Genomic DNA, 18,351 nt, shown 5'->3' with positions numbered 1-18,351 from the left:
CATGAGTTTGGGTAAACTCCGGGAGTTGGTGATGGACAGGGAGGCCTGGTGTGCTGCGATTCATGGGGTCGCAAAGAGTCGGACACAACTGAGCGACTGAACTGAACTGGACTGAAAGAAAACTATAAATCTTTAAAGAGTCATGAGAAAAGATATTAGTTAATCCAGAAGTCAGCATAATCTTAGTGGATAGCCTATCCCTTCTCCAGCGGATCTTCCTGACCCAGGAATTGAACTGGGGTCTCCTGCATTGCAGGCAGATTCTTTACCAACTGAGCTATAAGGGAAGCCCAGTGAAAATCCAGCATTCTAAAATACAAACTAATCCCCCCCAGTCTTTAATCTCAGTCAAAATGCACATATAAACATGGGGAAATTAATCACATGTCACTAACTTTAATATGGAAAAGTAATGCTCACACTGGAATAACCAGGGTAGTTGTATAAGGAAGATCCAAGAGATGGTTACTTGAATTTTTGTAATATTAGAAAGTGTGAAAGTACAATAATTAAAAGATTAGGCGACTGAAATAAAAATAGACGGATGGAACAGAAAGAGTCACAAGTATTTATGTGTCATTTCAAATCATTGGGAAATGAATTGAGCTTTCAAAAAAAGTGTTAGCTAACCATTTGGGGATAAAAGCAGGAAATTACAATTTCTGGTGTAAGTACTCCTATTTAGATGGCCACATAGTCTAAATTTCTCCACATATCCCTCCAAAAACATTCACATCAATAAGGAGAGCAAATGAGGTCATCTGTAACGCATCTCAAAAGCATAACTGGGAGGCAAAAATTATCAAGTGCTTATGTAATGTGTCTGGTGGGAAATACACTTCCATTTACCAGCTACCAGCAGAGCTATAAATGGAGACAATGCCTGATCAGAGCCAGGAAGAAATTACTCTGAAAACAGAAGTGGAAGGTGACAGCCCAGGGAGAGAATGAATAAAAATTGAAAGAGGAAGAATTGGGAGACCGTGATTAACACATACATGCTACTGATGCTACGTATAAAGAAGGCAACTAATGAGAACCTACTGTATAGCACAAGGAGCTCTACTTAATGCATGAATGGACCTGAATGGAAAGGAAATCCAACAGAGAGGGGATGTATGTATGAATGATTCACTTTGCTGTGCAGTTGCAAGTAACACAACATTGTAAAGCAACAATAAAAATTAATTTAAAAAATAAAATCATCTCCAGAGAGAAAAAGACCCTGATACTGGGTCTGAACCTTGACAGATCAAAACACTGACTGATGGAGAATGTAAAGAAACACATTGAAAATGCCCAGGAGCAGGGGTGGCAGTCATGGAAAGGCATGGGTTCTGAGAGAAGAAATTGCTTAGATGCATAGGAATGGAAGAAAGATTGCCAGGAGAAATATCAATAATCTCAGATATGCAGATGACACCACCCTTATGGCAGAAAGTGAAGAGGAACTAAAGAGCCTTTTGATAAATGTGAAAGAGGAGAGTGAAAAAGCCATCTTAAAACTCAACATTCAGAAAACTAACATCATGGCATTCAATCCCATCACTTCATGGCAAATAGATGGGGAAACAATGGAAATAGAGACTTTATTTTTCTGGGCTCCAAAATCACTGCAGATGGTGACTGCAGCCATGAAATTAAAAGACACTTGCTCCTTGGAAGAAAAGCTATGAGCAACCTAGACAGCATATTAAAAAGCAGAGACATTACTTTGCCAACAAAGGTCCATCTAGTCAAAGCTATGGTTTTTTCAGTCGTCGTGTATGGATGTGAGAGTTGGACTATAAAGAAAGCTGAGCGCCGAAGAATTGATGCTTTTGAACTGTGGTGTTGGAGAAGACTCTTGAGAGTCCCTTGAACTGCAATGGGATCCAACCAGTCCGTCCTAAAGGATATCAGTCCTGAATATCCATTGGAAGGACTGACGCTGAAGCTGAAACTCCAATACTTTGGCCACCTGATGCAAAGAACTGACTCACTGGAAAAGACTCTGATGCTGGGGTAGATTGAGGGCAGGAGGAGAAGGGGACGACAGAGGATGAGATGGTTTGATGGCATCACTGACTCAATGGACATGAGTTTGAGTAAGCTCCGGGAGTTGGTGGTGGACAGGGAGGCCTGGCGTGCTGCAGTCCATGGGGTTACAAAGAGTTGGACATGACTGAGAAACTGAACTGAACTGAATGGAAGAAAAGAAAATTGGAAGTAGAAATTGAAGTCCTACAGAAACCAAAGAATGAAAAATCAGAGCCCTTCTTTTTATCTGTGATGAGAACACTTAAGGTCTACTCTCTTAGCAACTTTCAGGTATGTAATTCAGTATTATTAACCATATCATCATGCTGTACCATAGATCACTAGAACTTATCTTCTAAGTAGAAGTTTCTACTCTTTGACCAACATCTCCACATTGACCCTGTCCCCTTCTACTCTCTGTTTCTATGACTTTTGCTTCAACCTTTTTAGCTTCCATATATAAATGATATCATGCAAAGTTTGTCTTCTCTGATTTATTTCATAATACTCAGCATAGTATCTTTATGTCAAAAATTGCAGGATTTTGTGTCTTGTGGCTGACTATGTGCATGTCTCACCATTGTGTGTATGTGTGTGTACACAAATACATGACAACTTCTTTATCCATTTGTCTGCTGATGGGCACAGGTTGTTTCCATGTTCTGGCCATTGTGAGTAATGCTGCAATAAATATTTGCTGTTGTTTGTTTAGTCACTAAGTCAGATTCTACTCTTTTGCAACCCCATGAACTACAGTACACCAGGCTCCTCTGTCCTCTACTATCTCCTGGAATTTGCTCAAACTTATGTCCATTGAGTCTGTGAGGCTGTCTGATCATCTCATCCTCTGCTGCCCCCTTCTCCTTTTGCCTTCAGTCTTTTCCAGCATCAGGGTCTTCTCCAGTGAGTTGGCTCTTTGCTGAATGAGAAGCAAAGACAACAGATGAAAAATAAAATGAGATCCTTGATTGTTGCTTGAAGTCGCTCAGTCATGTCTGACTCTTTGCAACCCCACGGACTATAGCCTACCAGGCTTCTCCATCCATGGGATTTTCCAGGCAAGAGTACTAGAGTGGGTTGCCATTTCCTTCTCCAGGGGATCTTCCCGACCCAGGGATCAAACCTGGGTCTCCTGCATTGGAGGCAGACGCTTTACCCTCTGAGCCACCAGGGAAGCCTGGTTGTTGCTTAGGTGGTACAATAAATGAGAGTCAAGAGATAGAATTTAAAGCTGACAAGCAAATAGCAGACTTTGTAGGGAAAGGAAGGACTAAGGGTGCTAATGTGTTTGTGTGTAGTTGTTAAGTACTAAAACAAAAAATGCACACCTTTCTAAATAGGAAGATACATAATGGAGAAAGCAGAGAAAACTGTCCATATGGATGAACGCCAGTAAACATAATGTAATATTCACAGTAAAATTAATAGAAACTGCTAAGTTATAATCTTACAGTCATATCACTTGAAAGTAGGTTAAGTCCATTGTATTCTTATATTGTCTCCCACAATAAAACTCAACTCTGTGCTTCGTACAAGGGACTCACTTCCAGCAATTCACAGGGCTGAAAATCTGAAAGCCCTTTCATCGTCCCCCGTGCTGTGCCCCTGTACACAAGGCATCACTGTGGGGTTTTATTGTCCTTACGGCATTTACTTGCAGCACAAGAGGCTCAAGGCTGATTGGATGTATTTCCTGCCCGAGTGGTAGAATCAGCCATTTCTCAGGGAACATTAAAGCTGGAGCAATTTGAACACCAAAGTACAGAAGGTAGTACTGGATTATAATCCACATTGTAGAATGAATCCTCATGAATCCACACTGGTATAAATGAATGATTCAATGCGTAAATGAGTAGAATAGTTAAATCTCTCCGGCAGAAGAATTCCACATAATTAATGTAGATGTCCTGCCTTCAAGTAAGGAGGGTGTAGCTCCTCACCCTGCAAGTGTGGGCTGCACAAAATAACTTCTTGACAGAGGGCATTGTGGAAGATAGGGATTGGGGGGAGGTGGGGGTGGTAACTTTAGGGTGGAGAAGTCTGGTGAACATGACCTCAGCCAGGTGATCAAGATGAACATCAAAAGTTATATATAAAAAAAAGATAGAACTAGATAACTAATTAACGAAATAAACAAATAAATAAATTGGAAAAGCAGAAAAAACTCAATCCTCAAATTACCCTGGTGGCTTACTTAGATCATTAAGAATCTGCCTGCAATGTGGGAGACCTGAGTTCAATCCCTGGGTCAGGAAGATCCCCTGGAGAAGGGAGTGACAACTTATTCCAGTATTCTTGCCTGGAGAATTCCATGAACAGAGGAGCCTGGTGACCTACAGTCCATGGGGTGGCAAAGAGTTGGGCATGGCTGAGTGACTTAGAGTTTCACTTACTTTCGTATTATATTGGTCACTACACAGAAAGACAAAAAGGTAATTTTGAATGCAGTAGCCTGGCTGTATAATCTTTGTGGAAATTTTATAAGGACAGATCTGGAAAACATTCTGGACTTTACTTGGCTTTTTGGGGCAAATGTATTGAGATAGTATTTCTAAAGATATCATTAAGAGTAGGTATTGAAGGATAGAATAAATATGTTAATGATGTCAGGAACCAGGGTTGTCACTGGAGAAGATAAATGTACATATGATTTGAGTAAGATGAAGAAGAACAATGTAGTATATGCTGGTTTTAAAGGAGAATCACTGTGTACTCATGACTTATTTATTTACATATCTATTTCTTACCTGGGTGCACTGAAAGTAACCAGAAAAAACTGGTCACAGCTAGTGCCCAATTCCCAGTTTCTGAATATTCTTCCCCTGATAAAGATCAGGATCCTTGGAGAAATTCTTGATTGTGTCTGAGGTGGAAAAGTATTGTTTGAACATGATCAACATGTGCTTAATTTATCAGTAGAGGTGTTTTTTTCTGAGGTGTGTAGTCTAAGTTAGTTTCGAGATTTAATAGTTGAAATGATGGTGATGGATATAGAAATTTTACCTTTATGTATGTTCTTACAGAAAAATTTCAACATCTTTTTTATATTTGATTCATGAGTAATAGTTACTTTTTAAATAAAGTCTTTTTTTAAAAAATAAGTGTTTCCATTTTCTTCCCTTGTTGAAAGTCCTGCTTGGGATCCTGGTGTGCTGTTTCATTTAGTGCTGGTTCCAGTATCTGTTTACATGTGACAAGTGTACAAGCTAAAGTGAAACTTGACTTATTCCTTTGAGATCCTGTCCATTCTTATAGGAAACAAGCTCAATGGAGACGTTTAAATGTGCTGAAGAATTCCAAAAAATTAACAACTCTAAGCCCTAAAATGATGTTACTATTCAACAGAAATTACTTCATGAAGATTACTGATGATTTTTGAACAGAATCATGGATCTTTTAAAATGTAAACCCAAGTTATATGCTTTTAAAGAGTATCGAGTTTGAGAAGAAATTAAGAAGTTTTCAGTTCAGTTCAGTTCAGTTCACTCGCTCAGTTGTGTCCGACTCTTTGCAACCCCATGGACTGAGCACACCAGGCTTCCATGTCCATCACCAACTCCTAGAGCTTGCTCAAACTCATGTCCATTGAGTCGGTGATGCCATCCAACCATCTCATCCTCTGTCATCCCCTTCCCCTCCCTCCCTCATTCTTTGCCAGCATCAGGGGCTTTTCCAATGAGCCAGTTCTTTGCATCAGGTGGCCAAAGTATTGGAGTTTCAGCTTCAACATCAGTCCTTCCAATGAATATTCAGGACTGATTTCCTTTAGGATGGACTGGTTGGATCTCCTTGCAGTCCAGGGGACTCTCAAGAGTCTTCTCCAACACCACAGTTCAAAAGCATCAATTCTTTGGTGCTCAGCTTTCTTTATAGTCCAACTCTCACATCCTTGCATAACTACTGGAACAACCATAGCTTTGACTAGATGGACCTTTGTTGTTAAAGTAGTGTCTCTACTTTTTAATATGCTGTCTAGGTTGCTCATAGCTTTTCTTCCAAGGAGCAAGTGTCTTTTAATTTCATGGTTACAGTCACTATCTGCAGTGATTTTGGAGCCCCCCAAAATAGTCTGTCATTGTTTCCATTGTTTCCCCATCTGTTTGCCATAGGACAGGATGCCATGATCTTAGTTTTCTGAATGTTGAGTTTTAAGCCAAATTTTTCACTCTCCTCTTTCACATTTATCAAAAGGCTTTTTAGTTCTTCACTTTCTGCCATAAGGGTGGTGTCATCTGCATATCTGAGGTTATTGATATTTCTCCTGGCAATCTTGATTCCAGCTTGTGCTTCATTCAGCCCAACATTTTGCATGATGTACTCTGCATATAAGTTAAATAAGGGGGGTGACAATATACAGCCTTGATGTACTCCTTTCCTGATTTGGAACCAGTCTGTTGTTCCATGTCCAGTTTTAACTGTTGCATATTGACCTGCGTCCAGATTTCTCAGGAGGCAGGTCAGGTGGTCTGGTATTCCCATCTCTTTCAGAATTTTCCACAGTTTGTTGTGATCCGCACAGTCAAAGGCTTTGGCATAGTCAATAAAGCAGAAGTACATGATTTTCTGGAACTCTCTTGCTTTTTCGATGATCCAGCGAATGTTGACAATTTGACCTGTGATTCCTTTGCCTTTTCTAAATCCAGCTTGAACATCTGAAAGTTCATGGTTCACATCCTCTTGAAGCCTGACTTGCAGAATTTTGAGCATTACTTTACTAGTGTGTGAGATGAGTGCAATTGTGCGGTAGTTTGAGCATTTTTGGGCATTGCCTTTCTTTGGAATTGGAATGAAAACTGACCTTTTTCAGTCCTGTGGCCACTGCTGAGTTTTCCAAATTTGCTGGCATATTGAGTGCAGCACTTTCACAGCATCATCTTTTAGGATATGAAATAGCTCAACTGAAATTCCATCATCTCCACTAGCTTTGTTTGTAGTGATGCTTCATAAGGCCCATTTGAGTTGTTTGGGGGTAGAATAAAAATTGAGAAATAATTTTTAGGAAATGCATTTGCTGGTGAGAGACTTATAGAAACAATCGTGACTTGAGTATAGACGTTGATGCTTTTCTAACCCAAAGAGAATGTTTTTCTTCTTTCCAATACAAAATAAGTTGAAATTCTGTTCCAAAGGAAAAGAAAAACGGTGCAGGGGAAGGCAGGTGTAGACTGTTGGAGAGACTGGACCCAGTCTGCTTTGAGCTCACCTTCAACCTTGCCTGGCCTGGCCGTCCAGAACCTGAGGTCCGGTGGCCTCTAGAATTGTCCTTCCAGCTCTCAGGATGAATGGGTTCCCTGGTGGGTGTATCCACAGAGCAGGGGAGAGACACACAGCCACCCAGTCACAGCACCACTACACCTGCCTTCATGCCACGTGATGACCTTGTGTGGGTGCACAGGGTCTCCGGCTGTGCTGACTCCAGTGGTGCTTGTCTTCTCTGAAGAAAAAATTCAACAAGATGGTGAAAAACAATAAAAGCATTTATTAGAAGTGAAGTATGAGTGGAAAAAGCAAAATACATGTAAAAGAGCCACACAAGTGAGCTCAGAGTTGCGTGCAATAAGGGCAGCTTAGGTTGCTTATTTAGGGGTAGTTTTCTGGATTTTTTCCTGGCCAGTCAACTCCATATTTGGTCTCGGTGTGCACACACATCTCAGCCAAGATGGATTCCAGTTGCATCTTCTCCTTTTTGTCCTTCCCCTAGACTCAGGGCCTTCTATGCACAGGTGTCAGCTGGGAAATTCATAAGACGGTACTCAGCTGGGACCCAGTGTTCCCAATGATACCCCATCTCAGAGCATCAGCAGGATGCCAGCTGCATCTGCTCAACCTGGGGTCTGTCTCCTTGCACCCGGGGTACCCTCAATAGCTGGGGCACTGCTTCAGTATGGTGGGTGCACCCAGGGGAGCACATTTGTTGTGCGATATGGTGGGTGCACCCAGGGTGCTCCACATTTCTTGAAAATCAGCAATGAGAAAAGAAGCTGTCATCCATCTATACTCAAGACCACCTGTAGGACCCGGGAATGGAACTCCTGCCCTCCTCTGCCCACCCACACCAGACAACCCCCACATCAAGGCAGGGCAGCAGTTTTCTGCCAGCACCCCAAATGTGAGACCAGGCAGAGGCCCCCGCTCTGGGCATTCTCATCAGTCAGGAATGATAATGATCAACCAGCCGCCTCAGGACAGAGCATAGAATGGCCCTCCTGTCTCAGGCCGCCTTTGTCACCTGGAAGTCACCTCTGCTCCCCATTTCCCAGCCAGGGAGGCAGGCTGTGGGCTGCCTGCATCTTCAGCATCACATCTCTTGCCATCTGACCCCAGCCTGAGAGTGTGGCCTCCATGGCTGATGAGTCCACGAGAAAGAGGGTGGGTGGCTACAGACACAGGAAACTGAGTCTGCAGATCATCTGGGTATAGACTTGTTAGCGACTGTTGAGTGGCATGCTCACGTCTTAAGGAATTGTCATTTTGCACTTGCTCTTCTAGTGTAATTCACCCGTTCATGTTCTTAGCAGCTTTGTGGAAGTCTTTTAGTACAAGAGTAAATGACCCTGGTCTACACTGGCATTCACCAGTACCAGTAATGTATAGCACTTGGCACAATTAAAGTGATCTACTGGAGGGCTTGGAAACCAGTAGAATAAAATCTCCTCATATGACTAATCTGTGTCACTTCCAGGCTTTGCCTACGTGGTCTCCTCTCCCTGGAATGTTCTTCCCCACGATAAAGCTGTCCCCTGTCTGGGTTTTCTGTGGCACTCCCTGAGTCACCAAGCACCTGTCCCCCTGTCAGAGATGCCTGTTTATCCAGTCCCTAAGAGGCGCCAGCTCCATGAGAGTAAGACGAGGCACCCTTTGCCATCTGATGTATCTGTGTGGAGCATGAAGCCAGGCACACAGGAGGTGCTTGGTGTGGGAATAAGGGAAGTTACACCAGACCTCACTGGGCCCCATCTTTGCCCAGAGCAGTTGTTTCTTGGCTTCCCCTGGATTCATGACATTGTCCTAGGTTCTTTTCCTTGTTCTTAAAAATCTCCTCCTGAGACATTGAAAGTGTCTGAGAAGTGTGCCATTAATTATGTAACATAATAAAGTATGTGGTCATTAGAGTGCATGACAGCAGGTATACACCTAAAAGTTGGTAAGAATAGGAGACAATAAGAAATCAGTGTTTTCTTATACCTCTTGAGAGTGCCTTGGACTGCAAAGGAATCAAACCAGTCAATCCTAAAGGAAGTCAGCCCTGAATATTCATTGGAAGAACTGATGCTGAATCTTAAGCTCTAATACTCTGACCACCTGATGCGAACAACTGACTCCTTGGAAAAGACCCTGATGCTGGGAAAGATTGAAGGCGGGAGGAGAAGGGGACGACAGAGGATGAGATGGTTGGATGGCATCACCGATTCAATGGACATGAGTTTGGGTAAACTCTGGGAGTTGGTGATGGACAGGGAGGCCTGGCATGCTGCAGTCCATGGGGTTGCAAAGAGTCAGACACGACTGAGCGACTGAACAACAGCGTCCCTCTGTTACTCTAAGAAGGGCTGAGTCCTCAAGTTACATCAGTTGGTAGCTGTGTGCTGGTTTGGGGCTGAGCTCAGAGGCAAGCGAGGGGGGCTGTTGGGGTGCAGATTCTGGTACCAGACCCTCAGGGTTTCAACCCACGTTCTCCTGCCTGCTGTTAGGGTGGACCTGGGCAGGTGCTTCCTGTCTCTGTGACGCAGTTTCCTTAGCCATCAGATGACCCTACCGGATAGGGCTGTCATGGGGTTATGGTGGCTGCGTGATATTATGGATATCAGGGGGCAGGCAGTGTGGTCCCCACCCAGGGAAGCCTCGTGGAACTGAGAAGAGGGGGCTTGTGGGAGCTGTGGTGGGACACGCCGGCCTAGCAGTGGAATAGAGACACATCTTGAGGAACGATCATAATTTAACCCATTTGTTTGGAAGGTCGGGATGGTATTTCAGGAAGAGAGAATAGCATGATGGAGATAGATGTTTACTAAAAAAGCAGTGTGGTCTCATATTTACTTTCCCTATAGTTGCCCTTCGTGGGAGGTTACAAGCCATAAAAAAAAAAAAAATTCGATGAAAGGCAAGTTTAGTGAAAGTTTCAGCTGTGCCTTTGATGTCAAGGTGCTTTTATATGAAGCTCTATCTCAGTTGCCTTGGCTTCTGGGATTGAGAGGACCAACCAGCCGGTTTCTGGAAGCAGTATCAGTCTGTGCCATGCAGACTCAGTGCCCTTTCCATGACTCCATCTACCTGGCGTTACCCCTCTTAGATCAAGGGACCCACTTATTAAAGGATAGAGTTCAGGTCAGCTATGAAGCAGGAAAAAAAAAAAGCTGAAATAGACTCAAACACACAGCCAGATATCCAATTTTACAGACTCTGGAATCGAATATTCTTTTAAATAAAACCCAGTGAGTCTGTTTTAACATAAGCATTTTCAAAGTAACAGAATTATAGAAATACCCAGAGTGTGGAATTTTCCCATTTCTATTTAGTTAGCATGGATCTCTGAAATATGTTGCCTGTGTAAGCAGTTTGCAGTTACTAATATTTAGGTAGTAACCGGGGAGTTATCCCTTCAAAATTAAACACTGTCCAGCCAGGAGTATGTGTGGTGCTTTCTTATTTTTGAAAGGACTTTGTTGTTCTTGCTTTTGTTCTGTCCCTATGTCGTATCTGACTCTTTGCAACCTCACGGTCTGCAGCAAACCAGGCTTCCCTGTCCTCACTATTTCCTGGAGTTTGCTCAGATTCATGTCCATTGAGTCAATGATGCTATCTAACCATTTCATCCTCTGCCACCCTCTTCTCCTTTTGCCTTCAATCTTTCCCAGCATCAGGGTCTTTTCCAGTGAGTCAGCTCTTCGCATCAGGTGGCCAAAGGATTGGAGCTTCAGCTTTAGTATCAGTCCTTCCAATGAATATTCAAGGTTGATTTCCTTTTGGATTGACTGGTTTGTTCTCCTTGCAGTCCAAAGGACTCTTGAGTCTTCTCCAGAACTACAGTTCAAAGGCATCAATTCTTTAAAGCCGGGCAAAGCTTGATAAAATGTATAGCTTGCTACTGCTACATTTTATGAATCTGGTGATGGAATCCAGTTTCTTTAAATAGCATGACACATGTCATAAAAGTATGGCATAAGCCCAAAACATAATAATCCTGAGACTTTAAAATAATCCTTGGGAAGACCAGATCCTGTATTAATGTATTAACATGAGAGCGCTGCTGATGGCAGAGGTGAGATGGTTTGGACCCTTCTGTGAAAAATAATAATAATAAAAGCCAAATAAAGTAGCTGTGGTGTTCCAGAGTGACATGATCGCTGTAGACCAGACCTGCTCTGAAGACCGTCTGGTTTTCACTGATGTGTAGGAGGATCATGAGGAATCCAGACAGCCACTGGGCTGATCCCAATTCCAGAACTGAAAGCCCCATGGAGCCAACGCAGACACAAAAATAATTCATTTTACAGCTCAAGGATATGCATTCTCCCTTGTAAGATTTTCTTCTTTCAGAAGGAGAGAAAAAGCAAACAAAGGCGTTTAGAACTTGGTGGGTCTTTTTGTGGTAAGACCCCCTTGTGCAAACAGGCTGCTTCACTAAATGCTGATTTATGGAGGTGTTGAACACACAAGTAGAAAATGGAGTCACCAAACAATATTTGTTTTTAGATGAATAATTCACTCCTTTTCCCCACATGAGTTTTTCTCATCTGAAGCACTGGCCTTTCAGATTAAATAAATATAATGTTTCAAAAGAATATGGGCATGAATATTCATAAAGACCAAAACAGCGAATATAAATAAAAGCCCTTTTACATAACATTTATGTTTTTATGAAGACCTTATGGGGTTTTTTTGGTTGTTGTTGTTGTTTTTCTAAAATAATATTATTCAAAGTGATTTTCCAGGACACCATTTCTTCTACAAAACACCTATTACTGAAGCGGTGATACTGCTTTTCTAAATTGTTTCATGCAACAGTATTTTCCTTTACTAAATAGAATTGAAGTAGTACTTGCTTATGGCACAACCCATTAACCATAGATTCAGCCTAGCATGATGGGAACTCCTCGGTACTGTCTTTGTCTAAACAATTGGAGGAACTTTAAGAAAGAAAACAATTTTTTAATAGATTGTTTAAGGATGTACCCTGAGAAATGTTGCCAGTTCATACAGATAGAGGATGCAGAACAGTTTTTAGTATTTCTATAGATAAGCTATGCCGCTCTGCTGTGCTCTTTGAGACTCCATGGAGTGCAGCCTCCCAGTCTCCTCTGTCCATGGGATTTCCCAGGCAAAAATACGGGAGTGGGTTGCCATTTTCTATTCCAGGGGATCTTTCTGACCTAGGGGTTGAATGCACATCTCTTGTGCCTCCTGCATTGGCCGGTGGATTCTTTACTACTCTGCTACATGGGAAGCTCCTCTATAGATAAGTCAATGTTTCAAATCTTCAAAATATACATACATGCAAAATTCAGGTTATCATAAACTGGGAATACAGATGGTGGAAACCTTATCCCAGTCCCTCAAGGGCTGGAGGTAAAGATAGAATGAAACAGCTGACATTTGAGTAGAAAGAAAAAAGATAAACAAATTAAGACTGCAGTTATTTTTACCCAAACAGCTGGTTTAAAAGGGGCCAGTATGTCATATTTGATTGATTAATTCTATTAATGGAATTGTCTGGGTATTCTTACTTTAACTCTTGCAATTACTCAAAGTGGAAGTGCATTGCTGTCTATTTTGTAGCACTAGCTACTCCAGCGGAGAAGGCAGTGGCACCCCACTCCAGTACTCTTGCCTGGAAAATCTCATGGACGGAGGGGCCTGGTGGGCTGCAGTCCAGGGGGTCACTAAGAGTCAGACATGACTGAGCGACTTCACTTTCACCTTTCACTTTCATGCATTGGAAAAGGAAATGGCAACCCACTCCAGTGTTCTTGCCTGGAGAATCCCAGGGACGGGGGAGCCTGGTGGTCTGCCGTCTATGGGGTCGCACAGAGTTGGACACAACTGAAGTGACTTAGCAGCAGCAGCAGCAGCAGCTACTCAAGGCTGTGTCTGTTTGTGAGCACGTGACCTTATAATCAGTGCTGATTTAATGGTGGTGTACTGTATAATTTAAACCTTAGAGTTAATGGAAGTGAAGTTGATATAATTGAAGTAGGAAAGGTTGAGTTTGTGATATGTGTTCTTGACTGTCTGATACCCACTTGCCAGATTAGAAGGATGAGAAATTCTTCACTCACAGGGTGGGCTCCTGGTCCATTCTGGTACACACAAAAAGGAGCCAGGGAAGATGAAAATGTTCACGGAGTCACTTTTGTAAAAATATAAGGTTAGAAAGTAGAAATTTATTCACAACCTTCTGAAAAAAATTATTTAAAAATCATCAAGGAGCACATTATTTTTTCTAATCATGTATTAATAACTAGAAAGAGTGAATGGATGATTTCTAATGGACATTATTTTGCCTGATTGCTTCCAGATGAACTTGCTGTTTTCTTTCTTTGCATTCGATGAGAAAAATAATTTTCAAGGAAAAGGACTTCCTCGTGTTAGAATAAGCTCTTTTGGTAGAGCAGATGGATTCTCAAGGTTCTTTTTTATTTTGAATAACATGAATACCCCTGACACTCAGAGACGCTTACCTTATGTTGCCCTGTTCACCTTCAGGGATTAGGATGAAATAACATTTTAGCTTCAGCAGAAAGATCATGGCTTGTTTTTATGTTGCTTTATGACTCTGAGCAAAATACTTAATCCCTCAGCACCTGGATCTTCCCAATTGTAAGATAAGAAAACACTTGTCAATAGATCCTGTTTGTCATGTATTTTGAGATCATCAAAATGTTGATTTTAGGTTAGATGACGTTCTTTCCGTGCACTAACAGTTGTTTCTGGAAATGTTCTACCTGTTCCCAGTTCTTTTTTCTGTTGTTTCTAAAGACTTTATCATGCAATTCCAAGACCTTATGAAGCCTGGGCATTTTGGGAAACGGTTTTCTTAGAAGCCATGCTTACCAATTATTTTGCCAATAGGTTAACATAATAAGTCTTTGGAAGTCCCAAAGGCAGTGACCTATATTTGAGGTTTTCATTAGATAGAACATCATTTATGATACCAGTTGCTGTATTAGTCAGATTTCTGCTCTGATAATTCTGAATAACAAATAAATCCAAGCATCTTATAGCAGTAATAACATATTTTCTCTTTCATACTCACTATCTGAAGGGGTGGGATTTGTCCGATCTCTGTTGGCCCTCCCCAGGCTCAGCAGGTAGGGAATATTCCAGAGTTTGTTTTAGGCTCGGATCTACAACCCAGACCCAATTGAAAGAGCTTTGTCTTTCTGGACCATGGACTTCTCGTTGTGGAAAACCAGACATCCCAAAGGGCAGGTGTGGAACTTCCCTGGTGTTCCAGTGGTTAAGAATCCGCTTTGCAATGCAGGAGACTCAGGTTCAGTCCCTGGTCAGGGAACTAAGACCCACCTAAGCCTGCACACCATATCCACTGAGCCTGCGTGCCAGGACTAGTCTGTGCAGTGCAAGGAAAGATCTTGCAAGACACGACGAAGAAACGTGAACTGAAGCCCCTGAAAGCCTTCATTCTAAACAGGTAGCTGTCTCTTCAGCACACTTTCTCATTACTGAAAGTGAGTCTCGTGACCAGGTCCAAAGTCAGTGGGGTAGAGATGAATCCTTCAGCTACTCATCTCCGTGGCAAGGACAAGGAGAGAAGACAGAACTGTGTCCACATCTCGCATGTTAGGAAACTGAGCCTAACTGAGCCGAGTTCAAGGTGCCCTGTGTTCTCGTTGTTGTTTTGACCAAGTGACCACTGTGCAGAACAAACCTTTGAAAAACCGAAGAGGTGCTCTGAGAAACAGGAGGATCATGTGGAAACACTATACTATTTTTCCAGACACAAGAAACACCATGTAAATGCTTTAATGACAAGGATGGTAGCTCATATTCAGACAAACTAGCTTGCAAATTACTGGTGAATTACAGTTTATTTTATTTTATTTTATTTATTTTACTTTTGACGCTGCTAGTCAAATTGCTATGCAGATTTTTACATTTGTGAGGACTACTCTCTAGTTGCGGTGCGCTGGCTTCTCACTGCAGTGGCCTCTCTTCCTAGGGAGCATGGGCCGTAGGGCACCAGGGTTCAGCAGTTGTGGCATATGGGTTTAGTTGCCCTAAACTAAAGGGCATGTGGAATCCTTCCAGACCAGGGATCGAACACGTGTCCCCTGCATTGGTAGCCAGATTCTTTTTCACTGCGTCACCAGGGAAGTCTGGTTTTTTAGTTCAAAATAAAATTTTCAGTTCAGTTCAGTCGCTCAGTCGTGTCCGACTCTTTGCGACCCCATGGACTGCTGCACGCCAGGCCTCCCTGTCCTTCACTAACTCCTGGAGCTTGCTCAGACTCACTTCTATCAAGTCGATGCCATGCAACCATCTCATCCTCTGTTGTCCCCTTCTCCTCCCACCTTCAATCTTTCCCAGCATCAGGGTCTTTTCCGAAGTCAGTTCTTCGCATCAGGTGGCCAAAGTATTGGAGTTTCAGCTTCAGCATCAGTCCTTCCGATGAACATTCAGGACTCATTTCCTTTAGGATGGACTGGTTGGATCGTCTTGCAGTCCAAGGGACTCTCAAGAGTCTTCTCCAACACCACAGTTCAAAAGCATCAATTCTTCGGCGCTCAGCTTTCTTTATGGTCCAACTCTCACAGGTTGGTCTGACAAAACGTGGTCCACTGGAGAAGGGAATGGCAAACCACTTCAGTATTCTTGCCTTGAGAACCCCATGAACAGTATGAAAAAAAAACACATTTTTAGTTCTAAACAAATCATACTTGTAGACAGACCCTGCTGTGTTTATGTGAGTGTCAGCAGGGATAAGGGGTACAGGAAACAAATGAACAAACTTGGAGATTATCCTTCACTCCCAGCGATGTCACCTGTTTTAAGAGCAAGGACCGTATATTATCCCTGATAGTGAACAAAATGCCTCGTATATTGTAGAGTTAAATACTGGTGAATCAGTGAATGATGAAGAAAAGAAGAGGAAGCATATATGTAGATGGATACCCAGGTCCAAACAAGCAAACAGGAGAAACAGAAGGGACCGTGGAAGGGAATTTAGGAAACTGTGTTAGTCATCGCTGTCTCAGAGTAGGAGCTGAGGGTTTGGACGGACGGGGCTGGTGAAGAGATCAGGCTGCTTTTGTTCCCCACGGATACCAGGTTTCCTTTTTTTTTTTTTTTTTTACATCCTACTATTCTCTTTTTTCAAGCTTTTAAAAATGTATGATATACCTCCCACCTATTTTAAATTAAAAAAAAAGGCACAGTGAAGGTTATTGTTTTACCTCTGATTCCATCATTAATCTCTCTTAACTCTGAATAACATTTTCAGCAAAAGAATGAAAGCTACCCTGTGATTCATGATTTCATCAGTACTCTTTGGAGCCCAGGCATTCCATCAAGGAACATAATATTCATTCTTTCCCTTAATAATATAACATTTAAAGAAATGTTTTCATATTCTGTAAAGATGGAGTTGATATGCAGAAAATATTCTTGGCCAAAAATATCTAAGAAAAATAAAAGCTTTTCTATCATTGAGTCTTCAAGGTGACCCAGAGTTTTATCCTGAAGGATGGTCATTAAGGATGTTTTAGAATAGCACAGAGTTAGTTTCCTAGAACTTCTAAGCATATTTTTCATAGTAAGATGGAGTTCTCCTTGAACTATGGAGAGTTCAATGAGAGATACAACTTGATGACTCAAATGGACAGTTCAGTTCCTTCCTCTGAAACAAGAGCTTCCAACTGGGAAATAAAAACAGCAGAACGGGGCAGTGATCACATGGAGGAAGGTGTGTCAAATGGCCCAGATGTCACATGTCAGCAGTAATTGCTGGCCTGGGGTTTTTGGCTTATGTAGTGAAGCTGGAGTGAAGCTGGAAATAATTTCTTAAATTGATCTTTATTTTAAAATCAAATTGGTCTGGAGAAATAAGATCTAGTAACCAAGGTGAAGATGAGTAATTATTCATAGTTCACTGATTTGTTGATTAAATCAGTGTCTGTCTAGCAGGAGACTTTGACCTTGTCCATTGCCTCCATTGGTCAGCATACTGGACATTCTCGGTAGTCATTGCCACAAAAGTGAGAGTAATGCTGACCGCTGAACCCACCCAGAGCCCATCAGATCCGTGTGGCTTCCAGGCACGACACCCGGTAACAGGGTGAGGATACAAAGTTAGATTCAGTAAACTTCTGGGGCTCAAGTGCCCGCTTTTCTAGCAAGCTCCCAGGCGAGGCTGCATTCAGGCACAAGGCCCACCGTTGGTGTAGCAGGTATCTGAGCTCCATCAGGGTCGTCATTAGTCTGGAGAGTAATGGATGTGCCGGGGAGGTTTGTACCTCCCATAACCGGAAGGACAGCCAGTCAAGACCGGAAACGAACTGGGAAGAGGTGGGAAGGCTATGAGTACACCCAGGCAGAAGTCCTCAGACACCCACAGGTTAGCACATGCGCAGAGCACGCAGTTGACTCTGAGGAACTGGTTTAATTTTCGTGGACGAGGGTCTTTCCGTGTAGCTGTGATGGTCCTCTATTCTCAGGTATCCTTGTTAAATATAAATATAAAGATGAGCATTCAAATTCCAATAATGAGAGGAAGTTGTTCAGCAGGGTGATTAGCTCGAGGGTGAATGGGGATGTTATTTTAAATGGGAGGTTGGTGGGATTCTCTCTGGAAGGGGTGCTTGAGCTGTAAGCCCTGGATGACAAAAAGAGGCCAGCCAAGGGAAAATCAGGGAAGAATACTTGGGGCGAAAGAACAGAAAGTGTGACGGCCCTGAGGTTGTTAAAGGAATGTCAGGAGGGCCGGTGTGGAAGGACTGTGAACGTGGGGTGATGGGAGTTCGTGAGATATGAGGTTAGGGCTTCAGCCAGAGCAGATCAGCAGGAAACCTTATCGGCATGTCGAGGACTTTGAATTTTTCTTCGTCTTGTAGAAAGCCAGCGGGGGGATATACACAGAGGAGGAGAGACAGGGGCAGATTGAACATTGAAAAGAGCCCTTTGATTGCCACCAGAGTGTTAGCTGATACCTCCACCACATCCTGTAGTTGTCATTCTTCCTTTGTGATGAGAACGTTTAAGATCTACTTTCTCCGTGACTTTGATGTCTGTAATACAGTGTTGCTGACTGTAAATGCAATACTATGCTTACTTCCCCAGGACCTACTCACCCTTGAACTGCATGTTTTGTGTCCTTTG

At 42.5% G+C, this 18,351-nt stretch overlaps 1 protein-coding gene across 6 annotated transcripts in view; it reads left to right on the top strand.

Moving 5' to 3' along the window:
* ADCY2 (adenylate cyclase 2) overlaps positions 1-18,351 on the top strand; it is a 436,561-nt gene that overhangs the window by 86,431 nt on the left and 331,779 nt on the right. The window contains exon 1 of one of the 6 annotated variants that reach the window (XM_081520579.1): positions 17,550-17,690. The exons of the other annotated variants lie outside the window; for them this stretch is intronic. Within the exon in view, the coding sequence (XP_081376705.1) occupies positions 17,553-17,690 (138 nt within the window). The 5' untranslated portion in view covers positions 17,550-17,552. Of the gene's footprint in view, positions 1-17,549; positions 17,691-18,351 lie in introns of those variants that run through there. 6 annotated transcript variants of the gene reach the window in all.

The sequence above is a fragment of the Giraffa tippelskirchi genome, chromosome 8 (assembly GCF_054371585.1).
Source record: "Giraffa tippelskirchi isolate mGirTip1 chromosome 8, T2T-mGirTip1v1.2.pri, whole genome shotgun sequence".
Taxonomy (NCBI): domain Eukaryota; kingdom Metazoa; phylum Chordata; class Mammalia; order Artiodactyla; family Giraffidae; genus Giraffa; species Giraffa tippelskirchi.
Note: the sequence above shows the minus strand (reverse complement) of the source record. Positions and strands in the feature narration are given on the sequence as shown.